The 21527-nt window shown below is 37.6% G+C and overlaps 1 protein-coding gene across 1 annotated transcript in view; it reads right to left on the bottom strand.

Annotated features, from left to right (window-relative positions):
• Positions 1 to 21527, bottom strand: part of THADA (THADA armadillo repeat containing) — a 332083-nt gene that overhangs the window by 239984 nt on the left and 70572 nt on the right. Inside the window, exons 23-24 of the mRNA XM_047067532.1 lie at positions 7769 to 7901; positions 4280 to 4393 (exon numbers count right to left, since the gene is read on the bottom strand). Coding sequence (XP_046923488.1) covers positions 4280 to 4393; positions 7769 to 7901 — 247 coding nt within the window. The remainder of the gene's footprint in view (positions 1 to 4279; positions 4394 to 7768; positions 7902 to 21527) is intronic.

Below are 21527 nucleotides of genomic sequence, written 5' to 3' on the forward strand. Positions count from 1 at the left end.
CACATTCAATAACATAACCTCAAAATAAAAAAAATTACTGAATTTGAGAAGAAATAATCCACAAATGAAATAGCAGATTTTGATAAAATACAATTAATCTGATAAATCAATTTTTTAAAAGATTTAAACAGTGCAACTAAAAAGCTTGATTCAATGGACATATGCAGAATCCTGCACCTAACAAATAGAGACAACATGTTCTTTTCAAGTACACATGAAACATTTATTTTTTTAAATGACTTAAAACCTAGCCACAAATAAAATCTCAACAAATACCAAATAATTAAAATCTTACATATTATGTTCTGATCACAGTGGAACTAAGTCAGAAACTGATTTCTTTAAATACTTTCAAAACTGATACTTTATTTTTAAAAAAAAAAGTGGTCAAAGGAAAAAAAAATTAACATTTAGGGCTGACCAATAACCAAGGTGCTACACATCAACATTTTGAGATGCAATGTAAGTGGAACTTAAAAAAAAAAAAAAATGCATGCCTTACATGCTTCTATAAAGAAAAAAAGACTAAAAATGAATGTTCTCGGTGTCCAATTCAGATGACAAAGAACAATAAATTAGAAAAGAGAAAGAAAATTTAAAAGAGCAGAAAATTTTGAAAACAGCAATGACATAACCAAGACCATTAGCAAAACCTAAAGCTGATTCTTTGAAATAGAAACAAACCTCTGGCTAACCAAGAAGAGAGAAGAAAACAAGCAGTATCATGAATGCCAAGGATGATATGACTACAGATACTACAGAGAATAAAGCAAAAATACTACTGTGAATAATGCTACCCAAATCGATTTGAAAAATTAGACAAAATGAACAATTTCCCAGGAAAAGAATGTATCAAAACAAATACATAGATGCTTATCATTATATAAAGGAAATCAATAGATAAAAATCCTACCCAAAGACCAAAAACAAAAAAACAAACCCAATATAACTACAACAATTACCAAAAAATTGACCCACATGAATTTATAGATGAATTCTACCAAATATTCAAAGAATAGATAATCCCAATTTATATAAACTATTTGGAGAAGAGAAGACTCCCAAATTTATTTTACCAGTCTAGCACAGCTTGGCTAGAACAGTAAGGACAACTACTTTGGGAAAATGGTAATTTCTATTAAAGCTTAATATACAACATACCCCAAAAACACTTGTAGGTATCTTCTGAAAAGAAATATATATATATGTTCACCATTAGGCATGTACGAGAATGTTCTTAAAAGTACTATTCTTAATAACCCAAAATAAAAACCAACCCAAATGGTCATCAGCAGAATAATGAATAAATTATATAATATCATATAGCAACGAAAATACATCAATTACAACTTGGATGGATAATATAAACATAATGTTGGTCAAAAGAAACCACATCAAAAGAGTACATAATGGTATGTTTTCATTTATTTAAAACTTAAAAAAAAACAGGTAGAACTAAAACTAAGGTGTTAAAGTTAGGCTAGTAGTTACCCTTGGGGAAAAGGTACCGATTAGAAGGAGCGTGAGGAGGCTTTGAGGTGTTAAAATGTTCTGTCTCTTGCTAGTTACACCAGTATGTTCACCTCGTGAAACTTTATTGTTGTACAGATATGATTTCTATATGTCTTTGTATATGTTATAATTCAACAAAAAATTTTACATAAAAAATAAGGACAGGTACAGCATGAAAAAGAAAAACCACAGGCTAATCTCATGAACCCAGTGAAAATATGCAAAAAATATTTTTTAAAAGATTTTAAGGGAATCTAGCAATGTGTAAAAACAATTCACCATGTCAAAGTTGTGGGTTAGGATTCCATACGCAAAGATGGTATTGGATCAAAAATAAGTATATTCATGATTATTTGCAAATTCGAGAAGACATTTATCTCAAAAGACACTTGAAAGCATTCAAGGAAATGTGATTTCCTTAATGAGCTATATGACAGATTTAAACCTACAGCAAATATCAGCAATCACATAGGGATAACTGCTATTTCTATTGCTATACAAATCATACTACAAGTTCCAGCCAGCAGAATAAGAAAAATATTTTATGAATAAGAATTAGAAAGGTAAAACAAATTTAGCATTATTTACTGAGGATATGATTATCCATAAAGAAAATCCAAAAGATTTACAGACAAGTCATTAGTTGTAATACACAATAGCTGGCATGACTTCTTTTTTAATATTTAAATCTTCTAGGGGTGCCTAGGTGGCTCAGTCAGTTGAGCATCCGGCTTTGGCTCAGGTCACAATCTCACGGTCCGTGAGTTCAAGCCCTGTGTCAGGCTCTGTGCTGATAGCTCAGAGTCTGGAGCCTGCTTCAGATTCTGTGTTGTCTTCTCTCTCTGCCCCTCTCCCACTCATGCTGTCTCTTTCTCTCTCTCTCTCTCTTACTCTCAAAAATAAGTAAACATTAAAAAAAATTTTTTTTTTAATTTAAATCTTCCAGTCCATGAGCATGGCTAGTTTTCTCCATTTATTCAGATCTTTCTCTATGTCTTTCGTTATTTTAAAAATTTTATTCTGTTTATTTATTTTTGAGAGACACAGTGAGAGCGGGGGAGGGACAGAAAGAGAGGGAGACACAGAATCCAAAGCAGGCTTCAGGTTCTTGAGCTGTCTGCACAGAGCTCAACGCAGGGCTCGAACCCACGAATAGTGATATCATGACCTGAGCCGAAGTCAGACACTCAACTGACAGAGCCACCCGGGCACCCCTTTCATTATTTTTAAAAACAGCCTCCTATAAAAGTCTTATAGATATTTTGTGAGAGTTAATTCTACATACTTTATATTTTTTCTAGTGATTATAAACAGTATTTTAAGGATTGTATTATATGTTGCTGGTGTGTATAAATGCAATTAATTTTTTTGCTTATTGTTGTGCTTATATTCAGCACAGAGTCATTTTCCCCAAACAAATCAATAAATTTAAATTCCAACAAAAATTCAAAAGGGGGTTTTGTTAAACTTAGCAAGCTGATTCTATAACTTATGTGGAAGAGCAATGGAAAAAATATAGCCAGGATAATTGCAAAGGAAAAAAGGGAAATTCACCCTACCAGATACCAAAAGTTATTGAAAAGATAGTAATTAAAATAGAGTTTTTGGCTCAGAGATAATATAACAGACCAATAAAACAAAACACACAGACATGCATGTCAACAAGAACAGTATATCAGAGATAGAAGGGTGCTATAAATCAAGGGGAAAGGATATACTGTATCAAAAACACTTGTATATTAATTATCCAAATGGAAGGTAATAAAATTATTTTCTTATTTTACACACAAACAAAAACAAATTACAGACAGTGTAAAGACAGAAATGTGAGAAATAAAATTAAAACTTTAAAAAGAAAATACAAAATATGTTCTGACCTTGGTGTATTTATTAAACAAGATCCGAATGTACAAACCATAAAAGAAAAAGCCGGCATATTCCATTTTATTAAAATTTAAAACTTCCATGCAATAATAGAGACCATAAGCAAAGTGAAAAGAGAAGCCACAGATTGGAAGAAGAGGTGTGTAACTCACTAAAAAGAACTGTTATCAGGAAAATCATTTTATTTTATTTTTTAACGTTTATTTATTTTTGAGACAGAGAGAGACAGAGCATGAGTGGGGGAGGGACAGAGAGAGAGAGAGAGAGACACAGAATCGGAAGCAGGCTCCAGGCTCTGAGCTGTCAGCACAGAGCCCGACGCGGGGCTCGAACTCAAGGACCGTGAGATCATGACCCGAGCCAAAGTCGGCCGCCTAACCGACTGAGCCACCCAGGTGCCCCGGAAAATCATTTTAAAACAACCAAAAAAACCCAACTCCTGAAAGACAAAGACAAATAACCAAATTAAAGATAGCCAAAAAGTCTTTCAATGGGCAATTCACAGAATTAATTCAGAGGACTAACACATGAAAAGATGTTAAAGCTAGCCAGGTATTGGAGAAATGTGAAATAAAACTGGCAGAGTAGCATTATAAAATGCCTTTAGTTGGATGTTTTCACCAAAGTTTAAAAATAGGTCATTTTGGTTAACATAGATCAACTAAAGCAATGGTTTATTTTGTGGACAGGAAAGGCCAACAAAACAAAAGCATCCAGAGCAGGCTTCAAATACCTACCCTATTTTCAATAATTCTGTATCTAAAGCAAATACTTTTCTTTTCTTTTCTCTTTCTTTCTTTTTTTTAGCAGATACTTTTTTTTTGGACAGCAAAGATTTAAAATCACTGCCTTCCTAGCAGGCTTTGTGTATTTCCATTATTACCTGGGAGACTGTGCTCTGTGAGTCATCTGTAGGCCCAGCCAAGGAGATTAACTCTTTCATTGTTATTTTCAACAAATCCATTTTGCCTTTCTTCGGTTCAGATGCCAATAGTGCCTATGGAAAAACAAGACAAAAATTAACTGGGCTACTGTTTTACATATACCTATTTCTAGTTCCTAGAATCAATCCCAAAATGAAAAATCCCCTTATGAAAACATGTGGTATCAAGCAAGTTAATTAAGCCATTCAGCCTTGGGCAAGTAGTTTAACTTCTCCATCCCTCAGATTCTTCATCTGTAAAATAAGGTGATGGTGATATCATGGCATCTTTAAGGTCATTTCCAGTTTGCTTGTTAACTATACAATTCTAAAAGGTTGAATGAATGGTTCTTACTGAGCACTCTCCTAGGACCACAACTATGTGACAGGTCTCAGATACAATAAGCAAGTCAGTTTTGGGTTTTGTTTTTTGTTTTTTGTTTTTTTTTAATTTGACAGAGAGTGCACGTGTACACAAGTGGGGGAAGGGGGCAGAGAAGAGAGAGAACCTCAAGCAGGCTCCACGCTCAGTGAAGAGCCTGATGTGGGGCTTGATCCCACGATCCTGGGATCATGACCTGAGCTGAAACCAAAAGTCCAGACGCTCAACCGACTGAGCCACCCAGGAGCCCCCAGCAAGTCAGATTTTGTAACAAATTTATCAACAAGAAAATCCTCTTTACTTAAAAAACAAAAACACCTGTGGATTAAATTTCTTGCAAGGATTTAGAAACTCCCTGGAGATTGATCAGTTGTTTAATTTTTTACCAAAGAGTCTCTACCTGAAGGACCATCAAACCATAATACTGGAAAGTCCATGGAGCAAAAGGAAATACTACAAACTCCAAAGGGGGCCTATATTTGAATTTTCAAGAGCTGCTAATTTACTTTGTGTCTAACATTTTGCCAATATACATTAAACATAAAAATAGGATATCAAACCACCTGAGCCAATAAAAGGGAATGAAGTACTGATATATGCTACAACATGGATGGATTTTGAAAACATGCTAAGTGAAAGAAGCCAGACATAAAGGCCACACAGTATATGATCCCATTTATATGAAATATCCAGAAAAGGCAAATCTGTAGACACAGAAAACAGATCAGTGGTTGTATAGAGCTAGGAGTAGCAGTGGTTATTTCATTTGTACATAGCTAGTAGCCCCCAAGAGTGAAAGTTTCAAGCTATTCAGCTTTTTTGGAAGCTTTTATAATCCATAAAAGAGGTAAACACATCCAAAACAGGTAGGTTTAAAAGACAAATTTATTGGAGCACCTGGGTGGCTCAGTCAGTTGAGCATCCGGCTCTTGATTTTGGCTCGGGTCATGGTCTCACACTTTGTGAGTTCAAGCCCCACATCGGGCTCTGCACTGACAGTACAGAGCCTGCTTGGGATTCTCTCTGTCCCTCTCCCTCTGCCCCTCTTCTGCTCATGCATGCTCTCTCTCTGTGTGTCTCTTTCTCAAAATAAATAAACTTAAAAAAAAAAGACAAATTTATTATAGTATATTTATGCTATTTATGCTCACAAAACATATATACTATTTTTCTAATGACCACTCAAAACATTTTTATATCTCTCTGTACAAAAGAGAAGTTCATAAACTAGGCAGTTTTTCTCCGTAGTTAACACTAAGTAGAGGTTTCCATGAGAACATAACTTATTGGTAAGTTATGCTAAGAGGAATGGGGGCCTCTCTGAACAGATTTTTCTAATAATTTAGATTTTACTCAACTAACATAAATAAAAAAGCTACACGCAATTACTGAAATGTCTCCTTGGAGCCATGGCTTTCCCCACCCCCCCCAAGAGTTGTGTGCATAGTTATGACATTCTTTCCAAGGATGGACTAAAAAAGGACATGTCCTGGGGCGCTTGGGGGGCTCAGTCAGTTAAGCATCTGACTTTGGCTCAGGTCATGATCTTGCAGTTTGGTTCGTGAGTTCGAACCCCACGTCAGGCTCTGTGCTGACAGCTCAGAGGCTGGAGTCTGCTTCAGATTCTGTCTCTCTCTTTCTGCCCCTCCCCTGCTTGTGCTCTGTGTCTCTCTCTCAAAAATAAATAAACATTTAAAAAGTTAAAAAAAAAAAAAAAAAAGAAAGTGTGTGTCCTAACTGCTCTGTCACTATGACCAATATTTAGTACTAGACGGGAGCCAGAGGTGGAATAAGCACACTGCACAAACATGCAACTAGACCTTGCTACTATCTTAACATTTGTCCTCAAGTGAGGCAAAAACACACGAGGTCCAAATGAATTACAGGCAGGAGATGAACCAAACTGATGCAGAATGGGTCAGATCAGAGAGTTTTCATTTCGATGAGCTCTGCATCACATCAACAACCTCTGCAAGTTGGTGTCCATTGTCATCACAAAATGATGACTGTGGAAATTTGACGAGTAAGAAAGAGAAGGAAAAAATGTAGAGGCACTAATAAAACACTTTGTTGCACTTATTTTATTGCTTTTATTATACCGCCACCATTCCTAGACTGAATCTTACTAAATATTAAACAAAGACCTTCCAGGTTGGGGTCTGATTTAATATTGTGAGGACTTTGGTTTTTATTCGTTGAATTCATGAGGACGATAGCCTCTTAATTTCAACACTGTAGAAAAAAAATATTTTCCTATCAACTAGCAATATCTGGGTGTGCTGATATGCAATGATCTTTGAGGTAAAACAGTAAGTGGAAAAAAAGCAAGGGCAAAACAGTGTGTATAATATGCTTTCTTCTGTATTAAAAAACAGAAAATGCACTACCACACACCCATTTTCACATGTAGAGTCGTTCAGGATTCAGGCTGCCCAAACTTCCAGTCTTAGTCCTGCTCACACTATCTCTGGGGCTTTGGGCAAGTCACTTAACTTTCCTCAGCCTCAGTTTCCTCATCTGTAGTATACAAATGATAACAGGACATATCTCATAGGGCTTGAAGAAAGATTAAATAAGTTAATATATGTCAAATAACCATTTATAAATGTTAGCTACCATTAGGATTAAAATTATTTTACGCATGGACATTTTATGGACGTATTGAAAAGAAATTGCTAATACTTGTTGCTTTCAGAGGAAGTGTTAAGGGTCTTGAAATAACAGGAAGACTATTTTTACTAACTCAAAAAGAAAAAGGCAATGTGCACCCTTCCTAGAAGTGAGCCATGAATGTGCCACAGTGATGTCTGCCTACTTAATATACAGGCGGAAATCTATACCACCCTCTGTTCACATTACAAGACTGACTTTGTAGAGAGGGTTTGTTCCAAGAACAGATCTGTCATGGGAACATACTGTCCACACACGCAACAAAGCCACATACATAAAAGCCAGAATTATCTCTTATGCAATATGCTCCCTCACATGTCAAAGGGATCGTCAAAAGACAAATAAAACAAATTATCAAAAGACAGACAGACAGACAGCTATGTCCCGTAGATAAGTACCTGTATGTAGAAAGGAAGTCCGGCACTGCGCCTTGTAGCACAGAGTTTAGATGAGGGATCACTGCATTTAATTTCCTCTAAAACATTCCATAACCAGTGTTCTGGCAGCTTTTGCAGACTCACATTGGGGCACCTAAAAGGAATAGATAAAGCAAACATTTGGAATAATCGGGTACCAAAAGATAAAAGTATGAACTATTAATACACATTAACATTGTTAGAGAAGAAGAAATATCCTTATATTTGGAAGGAGGAAAACTAAAACTTGTCTCCCTTTCTACTTTTCACTTACCTTCCTCTTTACTATGGGTCTTAAGCTAGGTCTGAAGCTATTAAAGATTCCATTTCTTACAAAAGCATATAAAGCATGTGTCTTGTCTGCAAAATAAGCTTTAATACCATGGCTTACACTCATATTCAAAATGTTCTGATGAAGGTTAATGAAACTCTTACAGATAATCTATACTGCAAAACACAAAGAGAATATAACTTTATTATAACTTATGTTCGGTCTTTACAGAGATTATATTCAAAGAAAACACATTTTAAGGTATATCTTAATAATCATTTTCATGTCTCTCAAAATGTGGCCTCCCACAAAATTTTCAACCAAATCCTACGGAAAATTAATAAAGCAAGTTAGTATAAACATTTTTAGATTATTTGGACTTTGCTGTTGGTGAGATTCCACTCTACTATATGAAGTGTTACTTTGTTGTGCTTAAGAATATTTAATTTTAATAAAAAATTTTAACCTTATGCCTTACCAGATCATATAACATTATCCTAAGAAATAGCATATTCTGTGGTAGACAGACAATTATTTTAGGAGGATCATAACTGGATTTGACTAAAGTAAATATATGAAAATAAAGAGATGAAATCCAAAGAAAAAATACTCTGTTTTTAAATTGAGGAAAACATTCTGCAGAAAGATTTTTCTTTTTTTTTTTTTAATGTTTACTTATTTTTGAGAGAGAGAGAGAGAGAGACAGAGAGAGAGACAGAGTGTAAGCAGGGGAGGGGCAGAGAGACAGACACAGAATCTGAAACAGGCTCCAGGCTCTGATCTGTCAGCATAGAGCCCGACGTGGAGCTTGAACCCATGGACCATGAGATCACGACCTGAGCTGAAGTCAGACCCTTCACTGACTCAGCCACCCAGGCACCCTGACAACTTCAGTTTCTAATTAAATATTCCAAATAGTAACTCAAATTTAGTTGTTTGTGTCTTGCATAAAACAAATCATATATAAATAATAATACTCTAAGGGGTGCCTGGGTGGCTCAATCAGTTAAGCATCGGACTTTGGCTCAGGTCATGATCTAGTGTGGTTCACGAGTTCAAGCCCCGCATCAGGCTCCATGCTAACAGCTCAGGTCCTGGAGCCTTCTTTGGATTCTGTCTCCCTCTCTCTCTCTGCCCCTTCCCCACTCACACTCTGTTTCTCTCTCTCTCAAAAATAAATAAACATTTTAAAAATTAAAAAAAAATATACTACTCTATAGGAAACATTTTTAAAAGTTTGACAGGGGCCTAAAAATATATTTCGGCCGTAGAGGCACCTGGATGTCTCAGTCTGTTTGAGTGCCCAACTCTTGATTTCAGCTCAGGTCATGATCTCACAGTTGGGGAGATCAAACCCCACGTCTGGCTCTGCACAAACAGCACTAAGCCTGCTTGGGATTCTCTCTCCCTCTCTCCCTCTCTGTCCCTCTCCTGGTCATGTGCATGCATGCACGCACGTTCTCTCCCTCTCGAAATAAATAAACATTCAAAAATATGTTGTTTCAGCCATAAACTTTACAATCAAATCTCCCTACTGCCAGCATGCTCTGTGATTTTAAAGGTTTCCTTTTAGCATGGCTTAAAAAATTCACCCCACCCATGCTTCTTCCCACTCACCCCCTCAGCCACCAAAACCAGCCATCCACAATCTGAACTATGAGATTAAAAGAGATCCAAAGGCATAACAACCAAATACAAAGTGTGAACCTTGGTTAGATGCTGGCTTGAACAAAACAAAGGTAAAAGAGGTATTTTCAAGTAATAGAAGAGATTTATATGTACTAGATACTATAGGACACCAAAGAATTATTTCTAGGACGTGTCAATGGCATTATGCACGTGGAAGAAAGTGTCTGTATTGTTTAGAGATGCACAGAGGAGTGCATAGGACTGGAAATACAAATCAGAAATGCACTTTGTAACAGTTCAGCAAGCCATCAAGAAAGGGACAGACGAGGGGCGCCTGGGTGGCGCAGTCGGTTAAGCGTCCGACTTCAGCCAGGTCACGATCTCGCGGTCCGTGAGTTCGAGCCCCGCGTCGGGCTCTGGGCTGATGGTTCAGAGCTTGGAGCCTGTTTCCGATTCTGTGTCTCCCTCTCTCTCTGCCCCTCCCCCGTTCATGCTCTGTCTCTCTCTGTCCCAAAAATAAAAAATAAACGTTGAAAAAAATAAAAATAAAAAAAATAAAAAAAATAAAAAAAAAAAGAAAGGGACAGACGAAGCAAGTGTGGCAAAACTCTGATAAATGTTGAATCTATCTGGGTGATGGGTAAACGCAGTTCATTTTACTATTCTCTCTACTTTTATACATGTATGTTTGAAATTTTGGTATGTTTTTTATGTTTATGTATTATACATGTTGAAAATTTACATTTGAAACTTCTCATAATAAAAATAATCCATTCATATAATGTCTGAAATCTTTCATAATATAAATAGTCCTCCTGCACTTTTATATTTATAGGAGTTGAAGTTACTTCTCATCACTGGATTTATACCTCTTAAAAATTAAGATAAATGCATTGAGTTCCACGGAACTGTTTTCTAGTTTATTACTAACATTGCCAGCTTGATATAATCCTCACACAGTTGCCCAATCAAAAACTGAAATCCAAATGCCCCAGAGCTGTTAAGTGCTAGTGATATAGTCATGGATTACTGTCTTCTATTGCTCAGTCTTCACAGTCTTTTAAGTATATTTGGATTAAAATACTCCACAATGAGTGAGCAGGGAAAAGAAAAAAAAAAGAAAGAAAGAAAGAAAGAAAGAAAGAAAGAAAGAAAGAAAGAAAGAAAGAAAGAAAGAAAGAAAAGAAAAGAAAACCAAAGCAAAAGTCATCTTTTGTGATCTAGTCATCCGAAAAAACTGGAGTCACGGAGGTAAATAAAGTAAAAACTAATTGATCTAAGATTACATGTGGATTTAATTTACCTATTCTCTTTCCCACCACAGGACCACCAGCCTTGTAGGACTGGCATTAAATAGTGCTGCAGTCTAAGGTCAAGTCTCCTACAGGGAATCACTCTACAGGAAAAACTAAGGGGGAAAGGAACTGTAAGAGGTAAGGGTTTTTTTTTTTCCTATTTCCTTATGTTCCTAGCAAGTGCACTGAAATACTAGCGCAATAAATACTAGCTTAGTAACGCTCCCCAACACTATCAGTGAGGGGTGACTGGGTGACTCAGTCGGTTAGGCATCCAATTTTGGCTCAGGTGATGATTTCACGGTTTGTGACTTTGAGCCCCACGTCGGGCTCTCTACAGAGAGTCTGCTTTGGATCCTCTGTCTCCCTCTCTCTCTCTCTCTCTCTCTCTCTCTGCCCCCCCCCCAGCTCATGAGCTCCCACGTGCGCGCACTCTCTCTCTCTCAAAAATAAACATTTAAAGAAGAAAAAAAGGCACTGTCAGTGCACCTCTCCTGGGCCTCCCTGACTTGACCCACAGAGGTTCTACCAAAACCAACCAATCTGAAAAGGCAGGCAGATCTGAGATAAGAACAGGCCACCTCACCATGCATCATCCTTCCTCATCTGAACTTACAAGGGCTTGTGACTGTTAACAAATCTCGATCTAATTCTTTTTCTATCTTGATCAACTATTCCAGCTTGAAGGGTCACCTATGGCCTGGTCCCAACCCTCCTACTTGATTGTAACCTTAAAATTCTTCCACATTCCTGTACAGACTTTCTGTTCTAGTAAGGTTGTGCACTTTGCTGGTTCCCATTCTAACACATGTGCTACACACACACATACACACACTCCATATTCTCAACTAAGCATTTGTTTATGATCTCCGTACTTATCCCTATTCATACAAATTAGTAAAACTTCCTCCAAATATTACATCTCACAAGGACCTTTCCTTTCTCAAAGCCTCCAGTGTATTTCGAGCATTACTAGGCACAAGGTGTACAAGGGGTCAGTACAGTACCATGGAAGGGGTGGAGTGTGAGCTGGACTCTGAGGATGTGCGGGCAGAACAGTGGAAAGCCCACATAAGTGGGGTTGAGGAAGGAGGAGATGAGATGACTGAGGAAATAATTGAAGGCCCCAGAGGCAATTCCTTAATTTAGATTCTTGGCTACTGTAACTATAAACAGTTAACCAGGCCTATTTAGTCCCTTATGTGCTGCAAACTAAGACTAAACTCTCCTTGTTAACTTGAGGAATTTGAAAACAAAGATCCGAGAATACTCAATGAGGCCAAATCTGGCAAAGTGCCCTCACCAGAGCCCTCTCTGCCCATTGCCAAGGATCCAGGAGCTTCAGGAGCCCTGGGAAATGATCAAGACACCAGCTCCTACCATCTAGTCCACACGGTGTTTTGCTCTGGAATCCCCCAGGATCAATCCAGCTTTTCTGTAGAATCCTTCAGTTGTCTGGTCTTCAATTTGGACTTTACACTTGACCCTATTTCTTTGATTCCCTAGCATCCTAGCTCTGCATTTCTCCCAGGCCAGTCCTGCCCCCACCACCACACAAGAAAACTAGTTCAATCCTAGAACTCCCGCTCTTTTACTAAAATGAAATGTGCTATATTTTAAACAAAATAAACTTACACAGAGGTGTTTAAATTATCATACTGAAAATGTATTTGCCTGCACTAAAGAAAGAAAAATAAACCTTTACTGAATGCCTAGTATACATCAGATACAACACTAGACTTTTCGCATCTTATCTTGCACAACAACAAACACGGTATGATTTTCCCCAACTGACAGGTGAGACAGTCTATCATAGTGGTTAGGAGGACATGCTATGGAGCCAAGTTATTTTAGAATCCTTGCTCTGCCATGTAATAGCTGTGTGATCCATGGCAAAATATGAAACCTACCCATTTCTCACTTTTCTATAAAATGAAAAGTGTTGGGAGGATTAAACAAGTTTGTTTTGGTGAAGTGTTTAATACATTCTGAACAGGTTGTTTTCTAAAATTATTATCTATTATCATGAGAAAAGCAAGCTTTATTTTTTTTTAATTTTTTTTTAACATTTATTTATTTTTGAGACAGAGAGAGACAGAGCATGAGCAGGGGAGGGTCAGAGAGAGAGGGAGACACAGAATCCAAAACAGGCTCCAGGCTCTGAGCTGTCACCCCAGAGCCCGATGCAGGGCTCGAACTCACAGACTGCGAGATCATGACCTGAGCCGAAGTCGGACACCCAACCAACTGAGCCACCCAGGCGCCCCGAGAAAAGCAAGCTTTAAAGAGCTTCAATTTAACTGATAAAGATGGAACAGCTGGTTTACATTTTGACAAGCCACATCCCCAATATATATTAATAATAACCAAAATAGGCAAATAGAACCCCAAAACCAACTGAGCTCAAAAACAAGATAATTATCTGGGTAAAACAGAATAGAAATGCAAAGCAGCAAGAATGCTGACACCAGAGATCTGGTGGGTTACAGGTCCAGAAGCAGCAGTGATGGCCAGGAACTAGTTCCTGGGGGATAACTCATCTCACTCCCAGGAAATGGGAAATGTCAGGGGCTTCCTCTCCCATGAAGGGAAGTTGGAAAAGGGCTACTGCCAGAGCTCCAGCAGTAGGAAAAGCTGTGGGCCCAGAGAAACCTCGAACCAGGCTGACTTCTAGCTTGGTAACAAGATCTGTAATATTCCCAGTATTACTTTGGGTGGAAAACCCAAAATGCCATTATCTAATCTAATTCCTCTGATAGAGAGGAATGGGCCAAAGGAGAATAAAAAGATAAACCAAAAAGACTCCCAATCATATAGTCAGCAAATCAAAATTCAAAACACAGCCATAAGTTTTACAGTAAGAAAAACTATCTTAAAAAACAATAATTTGAGCATAAATTCATTCCACACGAAACAATTTTATGGAGCAGTCTGACAAAGACCTTAAAATAACTGTTTAGAATACTCAAGAGATAAGGAATAACTTCTATTTTAAAAAGAGCAAGGGGAGCCTGGGTGGCTCAGTTGGTTAAGCGTCTGACTTCAGCTCAGGTCATGATCTCATGGTTTGTGAGTTTCAGCCCCCTGTTGGGCTCTGCGCTGACAGCTCAGAGCCTGGAGCCTGCTTCGGATTCTGTGTCTACCTCTTTCTCTGCTCCTCCCCCACTCACACTCTGTCTCTCTTTCTCTCAAAAATAAATAAACGTTAAAAAAAAATTAATGTACTTTCAAAATTAAAAAAAAAAAAAAAAGATGAATTCTAGAGAATTAGTGACTCAGACGACAGTTTTCTGGTAAAGGTACCCAAAACAGTACAGAAAAAGAAGACAAAAACACCAAATATATATGTGCACAAATGTACCTGTTTGTATACATACATACAGACAATAGCTTGAGAGAAACCAATATATTCTAAGAGGGGTTACAGAAAGCAGGAATAAAATAACTAGGAGAAAAATACTCAAAGAAATATCTAGAAAATTTCCAAAACTGAAAAAAGTCACAAGGCCTCAGATTCAAAGTATATTCCAAGTATCTACTCCAGGTAAATAAACCCATACCTAGGCATATCACAGTGAAATTGTGATTAAGAGAAAACCTTAAAAGCCACAGGAGAAGAAAGAAAAAATACAAAGGAAACCAATTACACCAAAGATAAGTTTCTCACTGGCAATAATAAAAGACACAGATTTTTAAAGCACTGAGGGAAAATAGCTGTTAACCAGAATTCTATACCCAGTTAAACTATACTCAAAAGTGGAGGTAGATAAAGACAATTTGAGACAAACAGTAAGTCGGCCTCCCAGACACCATTATGAAAAGAAATTCTGAAGAACATGCCTCTGCAAAGTTAAGTAGACTCAGAGCAGTGTCAACGTGGTATCTACTAGACATCTCAAACTTAACATACACCAAACTAAATTGCTGATCACCCTCTAAAAATCTATTCTGCCCATATGTAGCATATGATGTAGCATATGAATGATACATATTAGGCCAAATATTTTGTATTTTTTCTTTTCTTTTTTTTTTTTCAATATATGAAATTTATTGTCAAATTGGTTTCCATACAACACCCAGTGCTCATCCCAAAAGGTGCCCTCCTCAATACCCATCACCCAACCTCCCCTTCCTCCCACCCCCGGCCAAATATTTTGGAATCATCTTTTTTCTTAAACATCAAATCCAATCGGTCAATATCTCCTTTCTGTTCTTCCTTCAAATTACATCCAAATTCAGACTACTCTTTACTATCTCCACTACTCTTCAAGCCATCATCATCTCTTTCTTGAATTATAATCATATTGTAATTTCCTAACTGCTCTCTCTGCTTTGACTATTATAGTCTATTCTCAACAGTCAAAAAAATCCTTTTAAGAGACCATACCATAATACTCCTCTGTTCACAAACCCTCCAATGGTTCCCCATTTTATTCAGAATAAAAGCCAAAGTCCTTACTATATCTAATACTATCTAGTCCTCATTACCTCTCTGATCTTATCTTCTACAACTTTTTTCCTTATTCCACTCCCATCACAAATGGTTTGCCTGCTGTTGCTTGAATACCGACCCTAGTCCATGCCTCTCAAGACTTTGGCACCCAACCTTCTCTCTACCTAGAACAATCTTCCTCCAGTTATATAACTGTTGATTATAGTGTTCACTATACTTACCAATATGTTCAAATTTTTAATGCTAATTTTTAAAAGTCAGGTTTAAAAAAGAGAGAAATTAGATTATTTCCCCAACGTTATAAAGCTTGTGAGTGACAGAGAGAGGATTAAAATGTAGATTGACACCAAAGACCTTGCTTAATAAAAAGGCATTACTTCAAGGTGCCTGTCTTAGATTCTGTTCCACATTTGGCTCAATCTGCTCATGACAGATATTCTATCAACTCTCTATTCTTTGCTTCTGTGGATTTCATTTATTCATTTGGAAAAAAGACCTATCAGGTATCTAGTAGTCTGCTTGGCACTATGCTGTGCCTTAGGAAGGGGAGAGTAGAATAAGAATACCAAATTACACATAATTCAGAAAGCAAGTTCCTGTGGCTTTAGAATGTATTACCACAGTATATGGGGTTTAAGAAATTTACCTTCCTAATCATATTTTATTGTTATCCTTCAGATTGATTTCAATCCCTGTACATATACCATCAGAGTGGGGGTTAGAACAGTTTTTAAACAAACTGAGTGACATGGATGGAAAACTAGCTGGAGAATTAAAATATCCTGCAGAAAAACCACTCAGTGGTTAACCTACTTGTAACTGACTTGACGTGAACTGTGTCTCACTCATTTGGAAGTATTCCAATTCTCTTGGACAACTGGGAACATTTATGTCTGTTAATAAACTTTCCAACATTAACTCATCGCTGGCCTAAAGAAATTATTCCACCTGCACACACAAAGCAACTAATTTCACATTTTAAATGCAAAGTACATTTAAATTCAATACACGAAGCAAAATTCCAGAAAACTATCAAGATTCCATTGCCAGGAAACTAATTATGTGTAAAGGTTAAGCCTTTTGCCAATATCTTCATTTCCCAAATAATAATTTATTTACCAAGCTGTTATCACTAAGGGCACTAAAAGGAAGAAAATCCTTTCCTTTTCCCATAAACAGAAAATTTCACTTTGCCAGGTGTAAGAGCGACTCCAAACGAAAATTCATTCAACTAAGTAAGTTAATGGCTTGTGAAAAATGAGTATCAATAAAAACAAAGCTATTTATTACACTAATTGTTAATAAATTTTTCCCCTACCATGGTTCCTTGTTTCCTTATGTTTCATTTGCTAATAATTTAAATAATTCTAAATAATGCAAAGAAAAAAGGAGCTTGTTTTGGGGATCAAACCAGAATTTGTCCCCAATCCTGATACAAAGCCAATGATGTGTGTTTACTCAAGCTCACCATTATCAATCATCACCATCATCATCTGAGTGTAAACAGCAATAAGCCATAATTTCAAAAAATAACAAACTCTTAATCTGACTATTCAGAATAATACACTTAGAACCTTAAAACAGTGTATATCACATCAGAGTAAATGATACACAGGCAACCAAGTGGGGAATAAATTGGTATTGGTCCGATACCCAAAACAAAGACAAACACTTTGATTCCTACAGATGAAAACAGAGGAAATTGAAAAAAACATGTACCTAGTTACATTAAAGCAAACAAACAGACTGAGGCTTTCAGGGCAAGTAGAAGAAGGATAACCTGATAATTTTAGAATCATCTCCAAACCTCTACCACATTAATGTTGTTAAGAGGAACTTTCTCACTCACCCAAGTCCAAAGTTTTGTAAAGCAAACCTTTAGCTGCCTAAAACATAAAAAACCAAGTCAGACTTTAAACTAAAGTGGGGGCTCTACACCCTTATACTTGGGGGCAGCATACCCACTAGGTTTAGAAGAGAAAAATTATCTATAATGTAAAAAGAGGTATTTGCTTTCACAAGCTACATGCTTTGAATCAATATTCCATGCACTAGCCTAAAATCATCTACCAATGATACTGAACAAATGGATCTAAGATTCCAAGGACAGGTAAGAAAAGAGTCAGGCGGAAGCTAAAAACAGCTTGGAGAGACATAGTACACTTTCTGGGAATGAAAACTTTATCTCCATTTATTTTACACATCCATGTGGTTTCTCAGATGTCATCTAGCTTCTCTGTCTGCCCTCTTCCGTGCAACTCCATAACACATACGTATGTACTTTCTTTGTTGATGGTCTTAAAGCTAACATCCATACATATTAATGTTTGTACAATTCTCAAGATACCTTCTATTTTTATATCCACTTGGTTGGGGATTTTCAGGAAAAAAAAAAATCAAAAGAGGACACAAAGTCCAAAGTCCGTATCCTGACTCACAAAGTCCTACATATTTGAACAACCTCATTCAGCTTCATCTTAACACCATTCTGCTCTTTAATACACCACGGGCTTTTACATTAGCTGTTCCCGTTGTTTAAAAAATTCTTCCTTCAGAAAGCTGCTGTTTCTTGCCATTCAAGCCTTGGCTTATGTTAGCATTAAGAGGAAAGAGAGGGGCGCGCGGGTGGCTCAGTCGGTTGAGTGTCCGACTTCAGCTGGGGTCATGATCTGGTGGTTCATGGGTTAGAGCCCCGCGTCTGGCTCTGTGCTGACAGCCTGGAACCTGCTCCAGATTCTGTGTCTCCCTCTCTCTCTCTGATCTTCCCCCGCTCACTCTTCTCACTCTTCTCTCTCTCTCTCTCTCTCTCTCTCTCTCAGCAATAAACACGCCCTTTAATATATAAACTCCATGATACCAGGGACATTTTCTGTCCTATCCACTTCTTTATTCCCAGCACCTGTAACAGGGCCTAACATCCAATCAGGAACTCAGCAAATACCTGTTGAATAAATGAGTGACCCATAACTTAGAAATTCCTTTAAGAGTGCCATTCTAAAAACCTAGGTTGACAAAGAAAGAGTGGTATGGTAACTGGAAAAGAAAGTATAAACAGAAGTGCTTTCCAAAAACCAGAGGTGCCACCATTAGAACCAGTAGATGCCGTTAATTATTCTTCCCATCACCTGGGATAGACAGCTCAGTTAAAGGGACCTTTTCTTTCTTTTTTAAATGTTTTTATTTATTTTTGAGAGAAAGAGAAAGAGACACAGTATGAGCAGGGGAGGGGCAGAGAAAGAGGGAGACACAGAATCTGAAACAGGCTACAGGCTCTGAGCTGTCAGAGCCCGACACGGGGCTTAAACTCATGAACCGCAAGATCATGACCTGAGCTGAAGTTGGACACTTAACCAACTGAGCCACCCTAAAGGAACATTTTTTTTGGCCTTTCATTTCTGCCTTGTAATTTATGTTTACGTCTCTAATCCCAAAGATTAAAATGCTGGGCTGCAAGTTCTTCTAAGAACAAAAACCATGTCTTATCTATATTTTTTCTGTGATGCCTATCACAATTTCTTATATATAATAGGTGATCGAAACTTTTGTTAAACTGCCAATCTCTGAAGCAGTATGAATTTCCAAAAATATTTGGATTCTAGTGCCAGCTTGTTCACTAACTAGATGCGTGGCTATGAACAAATCGCTTGATTTCTTAGTACATAAGAATGAAAAGGAGATAATTACAAGATTGCTTTGTAATTCAATGAGATATTATTATCTGGGTTACTAATCCAAATAAAGAAAGCAATGACCCTAAATTATATAAGTATCCAAAGCTCCTGATGAAAATGTCCCCCAAAACACTGAGTCCCTCATGGCCTCAGTTCTTTGCTCAGGTTCTCACATGTCCCTCTTAGTTCTACAGAGTTAAGTGTTTCAAATTTGGATCCTAGTAACTGCCTCTAGGTTCACAGCAATTCTGGACTACCACATCATATTCTCAATGGTCAAACACAGCGTTTCCTAACACAGCATGTGGCATACAGGAGATGTTCAAGGAATCTTTTATTGAATGATTAAACAAGGACAACTAGGGTTGGTGCCAGGGGCTGCACACTAGTTGCGGCTTTAGTTAGGCAAATAAATGGGAAAAACAAAAACAAAAACCAGGTGTAGAAAAGGAGGGCTAGAACTTTAAGGTTTCTCCATGGTGAAGCCACCACGGTGCCTATAAAAACACAATAGCCTAATCTAGAGCTCTGACTGGTCAATGAACCTTCTGTCTACAACCTTCTGTCTCCAACAAGGAAAGATTACTTTATAAGGAAGTGATTTCAAAACTCCAGAGTTGCTGGTCCTTACGATAATGAAGGGATTGAAAGGTAAAAATGGAACCAGGCAAGGCTCCCAAGAACAATGCAACAACTCTGGTTGTTTGTTTCGGTTCTTCATCACACAATCCAGGGGCAGCAAGGAAAAGGGAAAGGTTCCTGAGTGAAGCAGTCCTTGGTTCTCTGTGCCATCTCTCCGCAGTCACCAACCACAGCCGTGGAGAACGCCAAACCTGATTTTGGTAGCAAGCGCCTCTCCACAAAAAGAGGAGACATCCTCTCTGTCTGAAGGATCATTTGTTTTATTTCACTCCCATGTCCGCTTAATACAAAATACACAGTGTCTTCAGTCTTGAGTACATCATACAAATTGTAACTTTCTTACAAAGGATTCCAGGTTCTTCATAAGAAACTCTCCTTAAATGTTATTAATCCACAAAATACTCCTAAGAGATCAGTTTACCAGTTCTAAAGGAAGTTTACTAAAAATGATCCAACTTCCCTCAATCTTCCATGGCCCAAATACCCAGACTTTCCCAATCAGGAACTAGAAAGCAGCACTGTACAATGAGTAGGACGCTCAGAGCTGCAAACAGGCCTCAGAAAGTGGTACCCTCTCACTTTCTCAGAGAGCACACAGCACCCAGAGAGGTTAAATGGCTTTCCTCTTGTCAACAAGGCTGGTAGGGAGAACTCAGCTCTAATTCATACCTCAGTATTCTCTTCTCTAAACACTGAGAGAGGGACACCTGGGAGCTCAATCAGTTGAGCATCCGACTTCAGCTCAGGTCAAATCTCCCAGTTCGTGAGTTTGAGCTCCGCGTCAAGCTTTGTGCTTTGGATTCTGTGTCTCCCTCTCTCTGCCTGTCCCCTGCTCGTGCTGTCTCTCTCTCAAAAATAAATAAACATTAAAAAAAAAATTTTTTTTTAATAAACACTGAGGGAGATGGTGGTTGAGGGTGTGGGGTGGGAGGAATCAGACCATTCTGATTCTCCTGTTCAACACAGTCAGGAAAAAAAAAAAAAGGAAGAAAAAAGAAAAAGGCTGACGATTGGGGTGTGGGAGAGTTGTTTTTCGTTTTTCCTATGCTAAGTGCTATGGCCTCAATCTCTACTACAGAAATAAATAGGGCAGGCTATAGCTGGTGTTTAGGCCTTTGTGTTGTCTTGAGCAAATCACTGGAGCAAATTATTGTTCCATAAGCAGATTAGTCCAATTTCTACCCACAAAGCTATCTCACTCATAGTGGATAAGCATTCTAAGATAAGCATAAAACCCGCAGACTGAAATCAAATTACATTTGCTGTATACTCAACTAATTGGTCATTAGACTATTTTGTGCCAGTAAATCAGGTTCCCTGACTACAAAGTGGCTTTCCAATGGCTTAATCCATCCACCTAAGTATGGTAACACAGAGCTATTTTTGTTGAGTTCTGATTAGTTTTATTACTACTGTTAATTGAGAAACGTTACTTTCATTTCCTCAAACTCTTTCAGTATGGTCATTTTTCCTAACTTAGAGATTTTTCCCAATTTCCAATTATTTCATAAGCTAAATTCTCCACTCCATTCGTTCTTTGGTCAAATATTATGTTTATGATCTCAAGGTTCACGTTTATTATTTCCATTAAACTAAACAAGGACAGATGTGCAGGAAGGCTGTGTGCATGTGCATGCACATTTTAAAAAGGTAACATAACCCTGAAGCATGGAGAAATTTTAAGCCTGAAAAATGATTTGTCCAAATGAGATCCAGTGAGAAAGCTACATATCAACAGAAGTCATCTGAACCTCCCTCACCACCACCAAATATAGTTGAG

Source organism: Lynx rufus, unplaced genomic scaffold, assembly GCF_022079265.1.
Source record: "Lynx rufus isolate CCGP_SWC_20201006 ecotype Redwood Valley unplaced genomic scaffold, mLynRuf1.p SCAF_8, whole genome shotgun sequence".
NCBI lineage: Eukaryota > Metazoa > Chordata > Mammalia > Carnivora > Felidae > Lynx > Lynx rufus.